The sequence below is a fragment of the Liolophura sinensis genome, chromosome 1, assembly GCF_032854445.1.
Source record: "Liolophura sinensis isolate JHLJ2023 chromosome 1, CUHK_Ljap_v2, whole genome shotgun sequence".
NCBI classification, from domain to species: domain Eukaryota; kingdom Metazoa; phylum Mollusca; class Polyplacophora; order Chitonida; family Chitonidae; genus Liolophura; species Liolophura sinensis.
Window position 1 is genome coordinate 27812969 of NC_088295.1, and position 17926 is coordinate 27830894.

General features: G+C 39.2%; 2 protein-coding genes across 2 annotated transcripts; one reads left to right on the top strand and one right to left on the bottom strand.

Annotated features, from left to right (window-relative positions):
• Positions 1-947: 947 nt before the first annotated feature.
• On the top strand, positions 948-4268 carry LOC135461378 (uncharacterized). Its single transcript, XM_064738442.1, has 3 exons — positions 948-1120; positions 3305-3448; positions 4017-4268. The coding sequence occupies exons 1-3, from the start codon at positions 956-958 to the stop codon at positions 4083-4085; spliced, it is 378 nt and encodes a 125-aa protein (XP_064594512.1). The 5' UTR covers positions 948-955; the 3' UTR covers positions 4086-4268.
• A 4677-nt stretch (positions 4269-8945) lies between these two features.
• Positions 8946-12408, bottom strand: LOC135461457 (molluscan insulin-related peptide 3-like). The gene is made up of 3 exons (XM_064738566.1): positions 12299-12408; positions 11055-11265; positions 8946-9530 (listed from the first exon to the last, which is right to left on the bottom strand). The coding sequence occupies exons 2-3, from the start codon at positions 11257-11259 to the stop codon at positions 9286-9288; spliced, it is 450 nt and encodes a 149-aa protein (XP_064594636.1). The 5' UTR covers positions 11260-11265; positions 12299-12408; the 3' UTR covers positions 8946-9285.
• Positions 12409-17926: the final 5518 nt, after the last annotated feature.

The following is a 17926-nucleotide window of genomic DNA, read 5'->3' on the forward strand; positions in this document are numbered from 1 at the left end:
ATAAATAGTGCAAATATCCAAGAAGAAATATCTACTAACACATCTAGACGAATACAATATGTACCGGTATGCAAAACAGCTTGGGTGTTTAGTTGCATTGAGTGCTGTACGCGGAATTTCGTACTTGGTGTGAAATCCCATGAATATATATGTATACTGTGATTATATAAACAACCATCTGGTTCATGCATGTTGTCATAAACAATCTATGTTGTCATAGATTTTTAATCAACAATAATACTCTTGAATGTGTCAAATCTGGGACTAATATAACAGTCATATCATATATTAGGTATATTAGCCCCAGTGCCAGATAGATTCTAAATATATTCTGTTAACTGATTCCTGGTAAGCCTAATGAAAAAAAAAAAATCCACCAGTGTTGATAAGAGTTTTAATACAGCTGATTATCACTCGGGCACACACAAATCCTGAACTGGAGAAAATAAAGTTGCCAATTCATCCAGCAAACACTTATTTAGTCCAATCTGGTACCGGAAAAAAATTTGAACCTAGCTCAGATACATCTGGGTCTAACTGTTATATATTCCTCCCAGGATACAGTAAATCAGCATTTAGGATTTTATCAATAAGCTGAAATATTCTCATTTATTTATTAAGCTTCCAAATCCACAAAGGCCTACATGTATCATGGTTTGATAAATGGAAAGACGAGAAATGAGTTAAGATGTTTAACTTTCGATATATGGCAAATGGTCTCAAGTAAGGAAAGAAAAAATACAAACACCTAACATATTTTGAAATCTGTTCAGTGTTTTCTCTTGATAAATTCTAAACACTTTTCGTTGGCACTTCGTCTTGATTTAAAGTATCCTGTCACAAACCGCTTAGAATTAAAAACATTCCTGACCATAAGCCTGTAAAGCCTGATGTTGATTTGATCTGTACTGCTGAAGCGCCATCTGGTGGTCATGCCAGCAGGTTTCCCTCAACCATGGCGACCTCTGGAAGGAATGGGACGTTGGATCCGTTTAAAACGTTTGATATTAGTTTGGAGGAAAGAAAAGCCGCGGAAGAGCGAGCAAAGATGAGGGGTCAGCTGAAGAATGAATGGCAGAAGAAAATGACTAATCCACACCGCGCTGTTGGGGATTATGTTGTAAGTGCAACCAAACATGACAATTTACTACAACAACAACACTGTATTAAGCGTCCTCAGTCTCATTTAATCTTTGCGATTTGCAATACCAACTTGGAGCATGTAACCTTATGGACATGTGGGAACATTCACGCGATTTTATTGTAATGGGATATAACAAATGCCACCAAATAAACAGTTCTATTTTAATAATATATGACTTGTCAGCCAGTCAGTGTATCATCTAGCCTAACGAATAAGACCTTGTGTGCTAACGAAACAGTGCATAACACAGGCCTCTTTCCAAAACGCTGGGTATTTTCTTATCCACACTTAGAACCTTCGCAGCGTTTCTCACCTGACATTTTCATAATCAGCAATCCCAAACCAAGAGGATCGCAATTTTGTTTCTGTTTTCAAAATCAGTTTCTGTTCTGCTCATATCAGTCATTTTGATAACGCAAACTGGCAAATTTTGAACAGGCGGCCTTCTCCATGCTTTGCCATTTATTCTCCATGATTGAGACTTTTCACCATGCTGATGGCAGTTCTTCAGAGTTAAAAATTTTGCGCTGTGCGTGGCAAATGAAAAATCCAAATCATGGAGAATAGTCTTGTGCGCAAAGGTTAGTGATGGCAAACATGGCTTTCTCTGCGATGGTTTTGCTGGGTTGTGGATAAGAAATCCTCGATACGATCGTAATCAGTCCAACAAAGTGTGATCCCCTCAGTTGGATATGGATTGTTAATTGAGAAAATGTCAGGTAGGCAACGCTAAGGAGGTTCATAGTGCAGACTGGAAAATACCTAGCGCTTTGGGAAGAGACCTCAGTTAGATGTTGTATCATTAGCATACAACGTCTAATTCATTAGGCCATATATCATTGCGTTATGGGTTTTCGTTGTATTTACAATTTGAGCACAAGAGCAAAAGAAGCGAGTATGCTAAAAGCGAAAATTATTGCTGAACATACTGTAGCATTGGAAGACTGTGCATTAATTCACACGTTTTTAGGTATGTACACAAAAATGTGAGTACCATGAAAACGTGATGAGGCTGTACTTTTTCAACTAGCTTGAATATGTGTCTGTTGCTTCAATGTAATTGTTAATGTAGACTTATGGCCTTAAAGACTTAAAGACAGTAAGGAGAGAAGCAGTACATAGCACGTGCAATATTTCTTAAAGCATTGGAAGGGTATCTATGTGCAGGTCATTAGTTCTGAATAATACTTTTTCTTACACTCCGGTAGACCTGTGAATCCTTGTATTTACTTTTCTCGGAGAGTTCTGTTGCCTCACACCTATGTTGCCACTTACGTTTTGTCTCCTGTGAAAGTACAGGTCTGAACAAATAAGCACCCTATAGTTTCGACAGCCTCAGCTCAAGGTTTCTTAAGATTTCATTTAAATGATTAGCTCTGTAGGGCTGTGATTAAATATGCTATCAAATCCCTATGTTCTATGTTTCATAAGCTTACTGCGAACACCATTGAACCTACCATATTGTCCTCAATGCAATAATGTTGTCCACCAAATAACAAGTCTGTTGCTAATCCAAGTCAAATTCTGCATACAATCAATGTCTATTTATTGCTGTACGCTATCCATGATTATCAGGAAGACAGCTTGCTGGACCTCGTTGCTTCTAGGAATGGCCATTTTTAGTCGTGTTGGTCTGTTATGGAACTTTGCTTTGGTTGGAATAGTAATGGTACAATGGAAGGTGGTATATGTATTTTGAATGGACACTTTCTTTGCAAGCATTTGTCAGTATAAAATGTGCAGATGTGTGTCATATGTTTCTGGGGACTTTGTGCCAATAAGCGATCAGCTGTGCTTGTATGGCATTTTTGTCTTCCAGCTATACAAATTCCCATAGTACATTTGGAAAGTTCACCAGGCTATCTCTTGTTTTGGAATGACCCTCCAGTAAAGGGAGCGTACTCTGGAGTCTTCACTGGGATTTTGATAGAATTTTGTGTTTTTCCCCAAGAATTTTATAAGGATGACCACACCCATAAAACTGACCACCATCAATTCATATATAAGTGAAAAAGGCTTGAGAATGGTATTAAACAACACTCTAGTAAATAGTGCAAATTTTCCAAATAAAATAACATACTTCATTTGCAATCAGTCATTACTTAAACATACAGAACAATCAACCTTATTTCTTTTCAATTTTTATTTCATCTCTTTCAGTTTGATCCAGCTTTGCAGAGGTTTAATTCAATGAGGGTCTCACAGTATGACTATTTTAAAGCCACGCCCAAAACAACAGCATGGGGCTTTGCCCTGCTGATTGTCCCAATGGTTGGTTTAGGATGGTTGGTGCTTGACTCTAAGGTTAGTAGATGAATTCTCTGAATACAAGTGACATGTATATTCCATGCTCTTTTAGGACTGTTGTGTGTTGATATCTGGTGTTCACTATTCAGTGTTGTCGGTCTTTAGTGTAATAAAGTAACAGTGTGTCAGGATCATTGACTGAAGGGAAATTTCAGGTAGCTCCTGCCTTGGGTAGTTCTTTTTCACCAATCCAAGAGTACCATTACTAGAAGAGTAACTGAATATTTGAGAAATAAGGGTATGTTTTGTACTTTAAATGCCTAAATCTTATTGCACTTGTGTAAGATCTTGGTAAAATGCTTTCCAATCCAGGTAAGCATATCGTATGAGTGGCTTTGCTAGATGTACCCACTGAACAGTACTGAAATTCCCTTAATCACAGCTCATTTTGAAAACATCACTTATGGTATGAATCAATTTATAGACCATAGTCTGACTTGGGATGAGAAACTTTTTCTTGTTTTATTTGTTCTGATCATGGGAAGAATGAAGAATATTCCTTCTTTGATGTTCCACAATGCTCTAGTTAATACTTTTTGCAATGTGTTTTTATTTTTGGGAACAGATAAAAGAAGAAAAACGGTTCAGAAATGGGGAAGTCATGTACAAAGACCGCTCCTTCAAGTTTATATAGTGCACAGCTCAGAATTTCCTCATTAAAACTTATCAAGATAACAGGTGTGTGTGTGTTATGTCATTGCAAATGTAATCTGGTGTATACTGAGAAAAGAGAAACTTTGTAGTTGCTTATTTGTTGCCAAATTTCTTATTGTACATACTGTATACTGACTCTAACAATAAAAAAAGTTTTGATAAAGCCATGCAGCATCTGGCGTTGTATGGAGAACCTATAAAATTAAGTTTTTTGTGTGTTCTTAGCAAAGGATAAGCTTCCTCCCACCACAATGCTGGTCGTCATCTAGGTGAAATATTCTTGAGTATGGCGTAAAACAATAAAGGATAAGCTGCTTCTGGGTTGTATGGTGTACCTATGAAGGTCAGTATTGTGTGTGTCCAAATCCAAGGATAAAGTGGGCATGCGCTTCTACAACGTACCTACAAAGTTTAGCATTTCGAAGAATAAATTGCACCCAGGTTTTTAGTAGGTGAAATCACATGACTGTTTATTGTTAGGATGCAGTGCACAGAATTTCCAGTAATACACAAGTAATGTAACTACGAAAAATGAAAGTATCTTTTTGAATCAATACATGTGTTTTCAGCGTTTTATTTTGCACATTTTATTTTGACATCATCACTCAGTGGATGTACTGGATTTTAGAAATTCTAGGCAAGACTTTTTTTTTGTTTTTTTTTTGTTTGTTATATGGATCTAATGTAAGCCTGCCGTTTTTAATTAGAAGGTCACGTTAGGATATCTCTATATAGCGTGACATTGTAGATAGTTTACACCATTCTCTGGGGAGACATTTTCCCTCTGTCCATGAATTGAACGTCCTATAAATGAATTATACTAGATTAGGACAGTAAAGTTCAGACTCAAAACTGAAGAAATACGTGTTGACCTAAATTACATTTTTGATAATATAGTAGGCTGTTGGATTGTTGTTTAATGGCATTTAAGTTTTATTAATATATTGCACTTGGCTCAGCCAAGCTCCCGTGAATCATAATGCTGACCGCCATTGTATTAGTATGTATGTATGTACTTCTAACCTTTTATAAGTGAAAAATCGTCAATGAAATAAACAAAAATCTGATAAATAAATAAAGACATAAAGTGTGGAAATAAGTAACATACAATAACTTATCGGGTATGTAAAGGCCTACAGGACAATTACAGAGCACCGATTGATCGATCAGATTTTGATGTCTGTCACTTTAAGGAAACAGAATCAGCATGCAAACGGGCACACAACTTTGTCAAGCACCAAGGCCAAAGCAATAGTGAGAGTGGGGTATTCCAAAACTTCCTGTCGAATGCCGGGATTCAATCCCTACCTCCAGTGTATGTACTGGCTCTGATCGGTTTCCTCCAACAATGATGATGACCGCCGTCCTATGAGTGAAATATTCTTGAGTACAGCGCCAAACACCAATTGAATAAATAAATAAATAAATATTTAAAGACAAAGGTCTGAAATCCTCCGCGCTCTGTCCGGTTTCCCCCTACCACGTAAAAACAAGGCGTCAAACATCTGTCAGATAAATAAAAAAAACGTTGTAACGGTGACCACACGACCACTATTAACTCGCTATATTACAGGTATAATGATTTTTTTCTTACGAAAAATAATTAAATTACGTGTGGTAATAATGTAGCCTATCGTCAGGAGTCCTTATATCATCTATAAATACAATTGTGGCTTTCAACGGCTGTAATATTGGCAAATGTAGGTTTGAGACCCTAGCAAAAGACAGGTTATGAAGACAACGCATGTAGTCCATTAGTAACCTGCGGATGGTCGTGGGTTTCCCCAGGGCTCTGTCCGGTTTCCTTCCGCCATGATGATGGCCGCCGTCGTATAAGTGAAACATTCTTGAGTACGGCGTGAAACACCAATCAAATAAATAAATAAATAAATGAAATATAATCCAAGATACAGATCAGGAGTGTCTCTGGCAACACTTACCTCCCTTACATCACTCTTTCCCTACCGTCAATTTATAATTTTGAAACGTAGTGTTCGGAAGATGACAGATCTTGACGTAAGATTTTTCTCGCCTTTCATAGTATAGCAGCTTTCTTAATGTGGAGTCCATAAAGCAACATTTAATTCATTGGCCATTTTTAGTTGACGTATACGATAATGTAGATCTGTTTACACAAAATAATTTTACCTGTGCCAATGCGGTTATGTTTCTTGTCGGTGTTTATTCGCCTGTCTGTCTGTCTTTCAGACTTCCTGATGTTTTTGAATTAAGCTTTGTGCGCAGGATGGCCTTGAGCTAAGAGCCACGTTCGTACCGGAAAACTTACCGACATACATTAAACTTCAGCGGCGCCAGTAACAGCGGGATTGTAGAATGAATGATTAAGTGCTTAGGATTTTACGTTGTACTCAACAATTTTCAGTCACATGACGACGAGGATTCATTAGGTGCGTATACTGTGTCTTCTTGTGACAGGGCGAGTCCATGTCGCCATTGAAGTGCCATGCTGAAGGCACCAGGCATGACACCCAGTCACATTATACCTACACTGGCTAACCAGTCATGTTTCTCTGTTCTAACCTCAGCGCTGAGCGCCAAGCGAGGCAGCAACAATTCATTATAGAATGAACTCCCCAAATGTACCGATAAAAAAACCTCAGTGAAGCGATGGGCAACTGCCCAAACAAAGTTCCCTATAAACTTAACGACATCGAACCTCACAAAATACCTGACAAACTAACCGACATAAACCCTCAGCAAAACCAATGGCAACTGGATTAGAATATTCATTTATTCATTTATTTGATTGGTGTTTTACGCCGTATTCGAGAATATTTCACATATACGACGGCGGCCAGCATAATGGTGGAGGAAACCGGGGGAATCTCACGACTATCCACAGGTTGGTGGCAGCTGGACTTAAACTCACAGCGACCGAATTGGGAGGCTCCTGGGTCATTGCGCCGTGTGGCGTACTTATCCACTCGGCCACGGAGTCCCCCTGGATTAGAAAACAAAGTACCCGAAAAACTAACCGAGATCTAACCTTGTTGAAGCCATTGACAAGTGGATGAGAATTAACACCCCTAACAGAGTACCGACAATCTTGCCAACATCATACTTCAGCAAAGCATCGGCAACTGGAGTAGAATCAACACTCTTTAACAAAGTTCCCAACACACCGACATTAGACTTCAGCAAAGCCATTGGCTACTGGATTGTAGAATCAACTCACATAACAAAGTACCCAACAATCTTACCAATATCAAAAAGTCAGTGGCAACTGGATTAGAATCAACTCCCCTAACAAAGTAACCGACAAACTTAGCAGCTGGGGCAACTGTCAAAAAATCTAAAATATATGTACATAATTTATCGTCATTTTTTTTTTGTAACAGGCGTCGTCTGAGTTTTACAAAATGCGATGTGATTTGCGAGAAATAAGACGAAACACAAGTAGCAGAGGTTTTTGAAAGTGAACAATGGATTTGAACCGCCTTGCCTCACAGAATGCCAGAGGAATTACCTACGGACGCAAATTGTTAGCCACGCCAGTGGAGGTTAACTATATATACCCACTAAGTGCTAGGGCTCTTTGTTTTTTTCTCTTGTTCACAGGTGCTGGTTGACAAATCGTCGGCAGTATCTTGGACTCCTGCCTGTCCATTAATCCTCAATCTGTTGTGCCCTAATTTTACGTAGACTTTGGTTAAAAAGGGCAATCGTGGGATTGTGAACCTGGTGTGAGGAAGAAATCAATCGACGAACTTGTCAAACAACCCGTCTCTTCGTTTTATTCAAGAATGAAACATACATGTCTCCTATCTGATCTTGTGGATCAATATTTGCTCGGATATTCAACATTTTATAGAAATCCACAAATAAGTAAAGCAATAGGAATAGCAATAAGAAAATAAACGACATAATGAGCTTCAGTGACAAGATTGTCTTTGTCACAGCGATGTGTTTTACATTTACTGACGATGACTTTTCTTATAGCGAACCCATTTTGTGTCACTTGTGTTCATTAAAAGCAATTTGCAGTGTCTTACCAATGCAAACACTCTGTTATGAACGACTACTATGCCAAGTCATACTAGTTTATCTTGCACTGAAAATTGTGTAGGGGTGAACACCATCACGAAGACATTAACACTGATCATTAATCGCGAAATACAAAGTGTGAGCTGATTTCCGGAAACTTCAGTAACGTAAGGCACCAGTCAAAGAAATGTGTAGCTTTTCAAAGGTGATAAGATTTGGGCTTTGTCATACTTGCCAAGAGAGGTAGACCTGAATACAAAGGCATTCGCTTGTATGAAAACTTTATAAAATGCCAATGGGTATGATACGCATACAGTTACAGTTGCAGCTTAACCACATCCTTTGAAAAGCTTTCTTACATTATTACCAGGACGTTCAGTTACTTATAAAAAGTATGGTGACACAATTCATGTACACTGAAACTTGTTAACAACTTGTAAGACACGTTAGTGACTTGAGACAAAAGTTAAATTCAAGTTTTATTTAACCAACGCCACTCTGATGTCTGCCATGTCAACTATATGCATGTTAACGGTTAAGTCAGTATTGTATACAGGTTGACACCCACAATATCCATACACTGCCTCTCCTTAGAAACACTTGAACTGGATTCGAGCCTGAGACATTATGCATGAAAGGCTTCAGTGAGCTCAGAGATCGTTTCATTTTAACAAAGACAAATCCTGTCTATGTATACAGCAAGTCAGTTTCGTTTAAAACATTTTACTTCAGAAAAAGTAAACGCTCCTCGGTATACCCTTCTGGTGATTCAAAAGTCTGTGTAAATATCTAAAAACCTAAAAAAAAAGGCGAGAACAACATCGTTTTCAACGATATGGCCAATTACTGGATTGTTTAAGAGAACTAATCTTGTATAACAAAAAAGGTTATGTAAGTATGCTAAACGTGTATTAATCCAATCAGTATAGATATTCTGGAGTGTATTTACTGCATTGTCTACAGCTTACATAAACGACAATTTAAGGCGATTAAGCAAAGCACATTATTTTCACAAGTAATACATGTTACCATGACATTTGCAAAAGAAGGCGTATTGCAGCGAACAGTGTCCAGTCTCATTGCAATTACTGATCATAAGGGATAGTCTGTTTCTGCGGACATGCTGTCTGTGACCTGCTGGAATGATGTGGTATTTGGTGATGGGCGCAGCCGGCTCACCACTGATCTAGATCATCCAATGACGGCTGATCCACTGTGGATGGTGGATGTTTGGATAGCAGGCCTAGACTTCTCTTCCTGGACGAGCCGCAGTACTCCAACATTTCCATAATGTTACATTTATGGTAACAACATTCACAAACCACGCCAGTTCGCTCCAGTCCGGAGCTTCTTTTCCCTAAGTAGTCCAAGGCATCTTGTTTATTAGCGATAATGTCTTTAAGCGTCCTCGCAGAGGGCTCTGGAAATGAAAGAGAAAAAATACAGTTTCCTTCCTTCTATTAGTCATTTGTATCCTCATAATGATAATAAAACAGAGAATGCTTTCAAACTAAACTGTTAATTCATCAAATGAAATAATGAAATGATTAGTTGGTAACTGAATGACTACTTGGGATTTGAAAGTAGAATCTTTTGCCAGTTTTCTGATAGGCAAGAACCGTTTTAGCACTCCCATACCACAGGTTTGTTTGAATATTCACTCAGGCGAAAACTGTTTGAGTATTCACACAGGCGAAAACTGTTTGAGTATTCACACAGGCTAAAACTGTTTGAGAATTTACATGGGCGAGTTCAGCTGGATCATTCCACAAGGCCAAGACCGTTTGAGCATTCCCTTAGGCGAGAACCGTTTGAGGATCCACAAAGGCGAAATCCGTTTATGTATTCCCGAAGGAGAGATCACATGGGTCAAGAACGTTTGAGGATTCACACAGGCCAAGACTGTTTGAAGATCCACAAAGGCCAGGGCTGCTTAAGGATTCACACAGGTCAGAGGCGTTTAACAACAATTAAAGTTTAACCGATGGAGTTTTAAGAAATAACTGGGACGAACAGGGGAAGGTTTTACTTTAGATCTAGTAAGCGACTGGTCTGTGTATAGGAAGGGTCGACTAGATTTGAACTTAATGAGATTTATATTTAAAGGATACGTTAAAAGGTATACGATAGAGCGAAGAATGTAATTTTAAGGAAAACAAAGAAAGCTATACCCCCAAAAATGAGGAAAATAATTCATTTTCTAGGCATCAAAAAAAAGTTCTTTTGACTGCTATCACCAGTGACGTCATCACAACAGGCTGCTTTATTTCCGGAATAACCGCTGGACAAAAAACTGTAGTTTACAAACATTTTTACTCCCCAAGAAGAAAGTTGAGAAGTTTGTTAGCACCTTTATATGTTAGGCCACACCATACACTCCATGTTAAGAAATAAAAGTCAAGCGTTCCATGGGTCCTTTAACGCAGTGCTATCCACCAGTTCTGCACAACAGCTCTAACAATCTAGGTACTTGTTACCACAAAGTAGACTGCAAGTTGAACACTATAAAGTTTGGCAAAACATGTTTTAAATCAAAACGTCAACATTGGCATTTGTTGTCCAATGTTTGGATAGGGATCTTCACTCAGGATCTAAAAGCTCATCTAAAAGCAAAACTCTGATTTTTTGATTACAGGTAAACTGTGCTTTTGTAGCCGGTCACTAATACATACGATTGCGAGTGCAAATGTGCCAATATCTTTTAGAAGAATGTCATTAAGATATCAGCAATTATTATTTTGGTAATAACATTAATGAATCATCGCTAATTAATTGCAAAGCCATGATTTTAGAGCTTATTTTCGAGACCTGTAAATTAAAATTATGGACCACATAATCAATGTCATCTTAAGACAAATGTGTCAAAATTTCAACTTCCATTACCGAAAACTAAATATTGTGACAACGTTTTAACTGAATATATAAATACTATAGCTATACTCACGTTCACTTCTTTTCGCAACACTAAAAATCCCCCCGCAAACAACTGAGAGGGCGTCAGAAAGGTGAGTGCCACACATGCCCCTGGCGGCGGGGCCCTCACGTCTCCTCTCGGGGCTACATGTCTTGCCGTACCCAGCCTCCACAGGCCCGGGCGTCAAAACTAGCACCCCCAGTGCCACACAAGTACACATCCACCGACAGAGCATCGTAAACTGTAAGAACGTCAAACAGAATCTGTCTCAGAGGTTCTCATGTATCCATCCCAAGCCCCCTGGACGTCGCTTATAAGATGCGGTCACTCCAGCTATATTTGTAGACCTGCAATCTATCCTGTCCAGGTTTGTAGGTCATTTTACTGAGACAATCACATAGATTCCGCTCGGAATAATACATGAATTTAAACCGTATATATCACATCTGCTTCGTATCTATTTGGTTAAATGCAACTCTGCAAACAGAATTAGCTCAGTCCTTGATCATGCTCCAGCACACATTTCCGGTATTGCTGAGTGATCCAATCGATCAGCAAAGACGTCCTAATTGCAACTAGTCGTGTTGATGGGCTTACACTCCACGCATAAAAAACCTCACCTTACCTTCTCCCTGCTCCCCTACTCCCCTCTCCCCCCCCCCCTCCCCCACCTGGACGTTTTCTCAAAATACATCCATGTGCCCGAGTGAGACTATCAACGCCGACACATACACAACGGATAACGTTTACTTAAGAGTAGAAAGAAATTGTTCAATTGTCCATGGTCTTTGCATCGATTGTCTTAAGATCTTCATGTTATATTTAACAGAGATCAATAAAATAGAAATAGAAAAACACTTGATCAAAAATGCATCACATATTTGCAGAAACGCCAATCTTTGTTCCAGGCCATAAGCGTTTGTCTAACGTTGCTACCAATCGATACAAATTGGCGGATAAGTTCCTTCTTCTATCCACCTTTAAGCACGTACACATTTCAAATATTTTTTACACATTTGTTCAGCCTATTCACTGAACTATGATGAACACCTATGCGGTCATATATGGTCAATCATATATAGTCAGATTCAATATCTCAAGCAAACTTTTAAAATGTAAGAAACTTAAATTTTCTGCGCCTTTGTTTTCCTCGGGTATTTTCTACAGAAATGTAGAAATGCCTGATAAATTCTTTTTGCCTCTACAGTATTCCCGTAAGGATCTCAGTCTTTACTTTCCCCTAGGTGAAGTAACAGATCAGTGCATGGTCTTACCTTGTGTATGCCCCTTTGTAGATGGTGGATCCTGGAGCAGCTCTGTTCGTGCTCTAGGAAGGGGCTGGTTTCGTGAATAATCAACCCCCTGGGCCTTATTAATATACCCCTTCACCCCACAAGCTCACTGAGTAATCGGCGTGTCAAAGGCTAGCTCTTAATATCCGATGTGAAACCTTGCCATGGCGGTCATCTATGACACTCTACACCTGAAAACGTCAAAAAAATTAATCAATGTGTCTCCGCGAACTGTCAACGGCATCCTCGTCCAGTTGTTGCTGACACAATGCGGCACTGGAAAGATTCACATTGGGTTCTGCGTCCTTTCCATATATACCATTATGACAAACAGATAAAATAGTTCATCTATTTTCTCGTCAGGTGACATTTTAATTTATCTGACTTGTCAGGCTGCTCAAAACCAATCCTCAAACAACTTCGTAGCCGTTTATTGCTGGAAAAGTTACTAAACACTGAACTCACTGATACAACCATCATCCGGGGTTTTTTTTATTTCTTAAAAACGTTAAACACAAGAATCAATTCCGGTTTTTGTTTTTCCCCTTCTTTTTTTCACTGCGTTTGTTTGTCCTTCAAAGTTATGAAACTGGTCAGGCGATCGTGGGTGGACTTATGCATCAGATATAGGGTATCTCTGGTAATTATAACACCTCCTACACACCGGTCAGTTTTATCACGCATCTTTCAGATGGTTTAAAAAAAAGTTTAGCATTTTGACCGATTTATCACCACTTTATTCAACCAAGTGAACTACTTGTTAGATGACAGAGCACCATTTAGGTGTTAACTTCTTCGCGGAGCCCGACTCCACACCAATTACATACGTTCATAGCAGCCATAAACAAACATACGAATATAACAGATGATTTATTTTGTGATAATGTAAAGTTTTATTATCTTAAACCACAGTATGTCCGATTTAATCTACCGCTATCTGGCAATAAATTTGCTGACGAACTTTAACACCTGGTGCATGGTCTTTAACGCAAACTGTCAGGTGAGCGTCGTCAACCGCCTATTATTATCAAGACAGCGAGAGCGGTGAATAAACAAATTCCGGGTAGAAGCTGAACCCGTATGGCTGTGTGTTCTTGGAAAACTCTATGTTACCTTAATTCCTTGGGTTTCAACACCGTTTTGACGCTATGCGTCCTGTAGAGTTCAACAGGACGCATAAACCCCTTACACAATGCAGCCCACCGCAAACGTGTGCTTCAGGGCATGAACTTATCCACTGTATACAAGGTGAGACTTCACTATAAGTTAGTATGCTACAAACGTACCTGCTACAAATATACCTCTGCGGGATAGATCCATGGTCTTTCTTCTTGTAGATATGTTTACAATGTTGCCTCATTAAAGAGAAAGAGTAGAATGGTTGTTATCAGTCTCTGTGGATAATTATAGTTTAACTTGTAATGAAGCTCGATATTCTGTGAAGTATGTAGTGTGATAAACTGCTGCATGGCCATTACGTATGTCAACTGCTCTTACACTGGTTAAGGGCAACAATTCTCCACTGTCTCCCCAGAGTTTGAGCTACATATCTCATTAAGAAGAATGCATCTCTACCTAGCAACTTTGCTTTACGCTTTTTTTTACGTAAGAAGCAATATTTTCCGCGATTAATGGTCACCGTTGACACCTTTATGTCAGGTATATGCTTGACAGTTTCCGGTTCGACCTTCTCACCAGATCTATCCATATCACTGGACGTCATCACTCCTAAATATAGAACTTAGACAATACATGCTGACAACCAATGAAGTTCTCGGGTGGACCGGTGGCTGTTTCTCTCTGATTTCTCTCTTATGTCTCTTTTATTTATCAAGTAGATGCAAGGACTGCATGATGTTTCTATGGAAAAAGGTCTTATGCTTCGCGGTTAGGGATATCTATTTTCCATGGAGTACCTTTTTTCCAGAGATTATGTGTACATAAAGAAAGGTTAAATTTCTGACAGACCGTAGGGTTTCAAATAGTAGATATCAGATTTTTTGTAGGTTAAGAAGTAAGATAAACATTAATTATATATGTATACCACAACGTTTAATGAGCACCCTGCTTCTGCTATGTTACAATATGTTTGTATTTCCTCGACTTCGCACGATGTATAGGAAACGTCTCTGTTGGTACCGTACGTCAAATCAATATATAAAGGATCTCTTATACCAAATGACTTTAGGTTTAAAGACTAAGAGCCCAAAATGCTCCAGGACGCGGAAATTTTATCTGCCCGACTTTACCGACTGTATATATATGATTCACTGTTCTCAACATATTAATAACCGGAAACACGATGTCGTGTCACTTGTACCCCACGCTCATATAGTTAAAAGGCAAAGCAGTGTTCAGGTGACGTTAACGGAAATAGCTGCCGTCTTGGGTTATAGAAATAATTCGCGCCTTATTGGTTAAAATTGATAACATGACTTCTATTTTCACAGTGTGTGCGATTTTGCTTTCTTTGAACCGTGACACACCCATACATCAGTCTTTGGCCCTCTGTTTTTTGTTCTGTATATCAACGAATTCCAAAATGTTTTACTCAATTCAGAAATCTCAATCTATGCCAATGATTCCAAATTGTAAAAGCAAATACATATACTGTAAACGTGACCGTCAGTTCGTACAAGCAGGAGGATGTGCTATGAGCTATAAGTTGTGGTGTGACATTTGGCTCATGACAGTTATAATGTTAGCAAGTTTTCTTTCATAATTACTTCTGCCAACAAAAACAACCAGCTTGCTTTAGAAAGTCTTTGAAATCAAATGTAAGATTTGATTTATTAACAAGACAAATCAAGATATTTTGTAATGATTTTAACTCAGCTGACATATAAAAGCTTATACCTATTTATACCTCTTTTGGTCGATACAGGAGTATGTATGTGTAATGTGGCCTCCTACGGAAATTTAGATGTAGAGTCCGGGGGAAACCCACAAGCACTCGCAGATTGCTGGAAGTAACACTGCGCTAGATATTTTCTGTAGTATATGTAAGCAGAGGTTTTGAGAGGGGGCGCTAAAGGCGATAATAGCACATACGGTGAACATTGTATTATTTGATTACCACAACATGTGCGGCGATTGTCTGATCCAAATTAAACAGGATACAGTAAAATGTGCTAAGTTACATTTGATGAGGTGTAACAATTCCTGCACTAAAGTGAATGACGAGTCGGTTCAGCGTCTCCGCCTGTTATGCATGTACACCGTTTCAGTGGCCTAATGATTGGAACGTCTTCCTCGAAACCGGGAGGCCTAGGATCAAACCCAGTTCGAGTCATACCCAATAATTTATAAATGGTACTTGTTGCTGCCTATCTTGGCGCTCAGCACTAAGAGAATAGATCAAGGAAACATGACCGGTTGGCCTAGTGTCAGTATAATGTGTCTGGGTGGGGTGTTATGTCTGGTGTCTTCGGCATGATACTTTAGTGGAGGTAGCACTTTGGTGTCATGGACTCACCCTTTCATAAGAAAACATAGCGTATGTACACACATTCCTAATGAATCCTCGTCTTCATATGATTGAAAATTTAAGTTCGACGTACAACTCCAGGCTCTTCATTTATTTGATTATTGATTAACGCCGTGCTGAACTTATCACTTTTACGAGAGCGGCCAGGTTTTTGGGTGAATGAAACTAGTGTGTCAGTGGTAAACCACCCATCACTGGCAAGTTACTGATTGACTTTCCCACGCGTGAAGTACGTATACGCACACCATGATGGTGGCAGACAAGTGATCTTACACAAACATTAAACTGCGTAAACTGCCACTCATGGGACGTTGACCGGATATACTGTCATAAACGAACTGTGAGATCTGGGGAATCAACAATTTCTCTGCCCAAGGCCCGTTATGAATCCATATTATGTGTTTCCTAGCGAATGGCAGGCAAACAACTTGCCCCCTCGACCTCGGTCAGTTTCCCACGGTCTGATATATACAATCCAGTCTACACTGACAGTCCAACGCACTCATTCCTGTAGCTAGGAAAAGTCGTCCGATTCTTAGACCTTATTATAGGCTAATGTATTTATCTATTTATTTGCTTGGTGGTTTACGCCGCATTCAAGAATATTTCACTTATACAGCATTATGGTCAGGATGAAATCAGAAGAGTAGGTTAAAAAACCCGCTACCATACGCAGGTTGTTGCTAGACCTTCCCACGTAGGCATGAGAGGAGGCCAGCATGAGCTGGACTTGAACTATCAGCGACCACATAGGTGAGAGGCTCCTGGGTCATTACGCCGCGCTGGCGTACCACACGTAGGCCTCCAAGGCGAATTGTATTCCTGTACAGATTATGCAAGTAGCTCATAAAACCATAAAGCTGATCTTCAGCTGAAATTATCTCTGTTAGTCAATCTGCTTTTAAATTGTCTGTGCGTTGAATTCATCAAATATTAACCGATAATTATCACGGTCAAAGTATACACGCTGTGATCAGCACGGGGGACAACTCTGGATGACTTTACACGTAGTTTACCTGGAATCGTTGTTGGCTTGTCAAACTCTCAATAGCCCAGTCTTGTTACAGTACACAGGCAGATATAAACAGATAATATATGTCAGTGAAAACCCCGAACGGTCCCATTCAAGTCAGGTCGACAGCGGCGGATTACATAAAGCTATTTCTGACTTAAGTAATCACTTGCATTCCACTTTTAAAGTGTACTTTTGGGCCCTGAAATTTCAATTTTGACCATGTTATGTGTCATGTGTCAACATGTCGACTTTAAGTACTAAAAATCAAACACTGTGGCAAGGTTTAATTTAAGTCAGAAATGGCTTTGTGGAATCGGCGCCAGAGCCCTGTTAAATCGAGTATCACTGTTGCCTCTAGTCTGACGGTTGTGACACGTACTCGACAGGATGTAGTGGTTTCCCCCAGGTTATATGTATTACACTAAACATAAACATGACCACGGTAGTAAAATTGAAACATTTCTTAGGGTGAAATAAATTTACCTGAATTTACTTATTTATTCGGGGTGATGTTGACACCGTGGTAAAGAATTTTCACCAATATGCAGACGGCCAGGAACTGGTTTATGGGTGGCGTAGCCGGAGGCTTCATGTATAGGTGACTTCTATACGAAATTCTAATGTCAAATGTGAGTAAGATGGGCTACATGTAGCAGATCGGGCATGAATAAATTACTCGTTCTAAAAAAGAACATTCGCGCAGGAATTTGCGTATTTCCATACAACGTTATAAGTACGTACGTGTATACAACGGGAAATATGCAAATTAAGTGACATGTGGATGCCATATTTGATATATTTACTCCATCTTATACTGACATTTGACATAGGAGTTTCAGATACAGGTCACTCACACTGTGTTGCCGGTTCCGTCCATCCATAATCCTGACCACTTTCATTTAGGTGAAAAATTATTGACCATCTGGCTATTTGCAAGAGAATAACCACATGTAGCTGATCTGTTAATCTGTTAAATTCGGATACAAACGGTTGTATATGATGCTTTATGTCATATTATTTGCTTTAAGCGCTGTCGTATATCTGTTTTGGTCTCCCAGCAATCTGCGGATGGTAGTGGGTTTCCCTGGGGCTCACTCCCACCATAATG

Coding starts and splice junctions, on each gene's coding strand:
- LOC135461378 (XM_064738442.1), top strand. CDS start 956: ATGGCGACCTCTGGAAGGAATGGGACGTTGGATCCGTTTAAAACGTTT. Junction 1,121..3,304: donor GCGCTGTTGGGGATTATGTT/GTAAGTGCAACC, acceptor CATCTCTTTCAG/TTTGATCCAGCTTTGCAGAG. Junction 3,449..4,016: donor GGTTGGTGCTTGACTCTAAG/GTTAGTAGATGA, acceptor TTTTGGGAACAG/ATAAAAGAAGAAAAACGGTT.
- LOC135461457 (XM_064738566.1), bottom strand. CDS start 11,259: ATGCTCTGTCGGTGGATGTGTACTTGTGTGGCACTGGGGGTGCTAGTT. Junction 9,531..11,054: donor TGTTGCGAAAAGAAGTGAAC/GTGAGTATAGCT, acceptor TTTCATTTCCAG/AGCCCTCTGCGAGGACGCTT.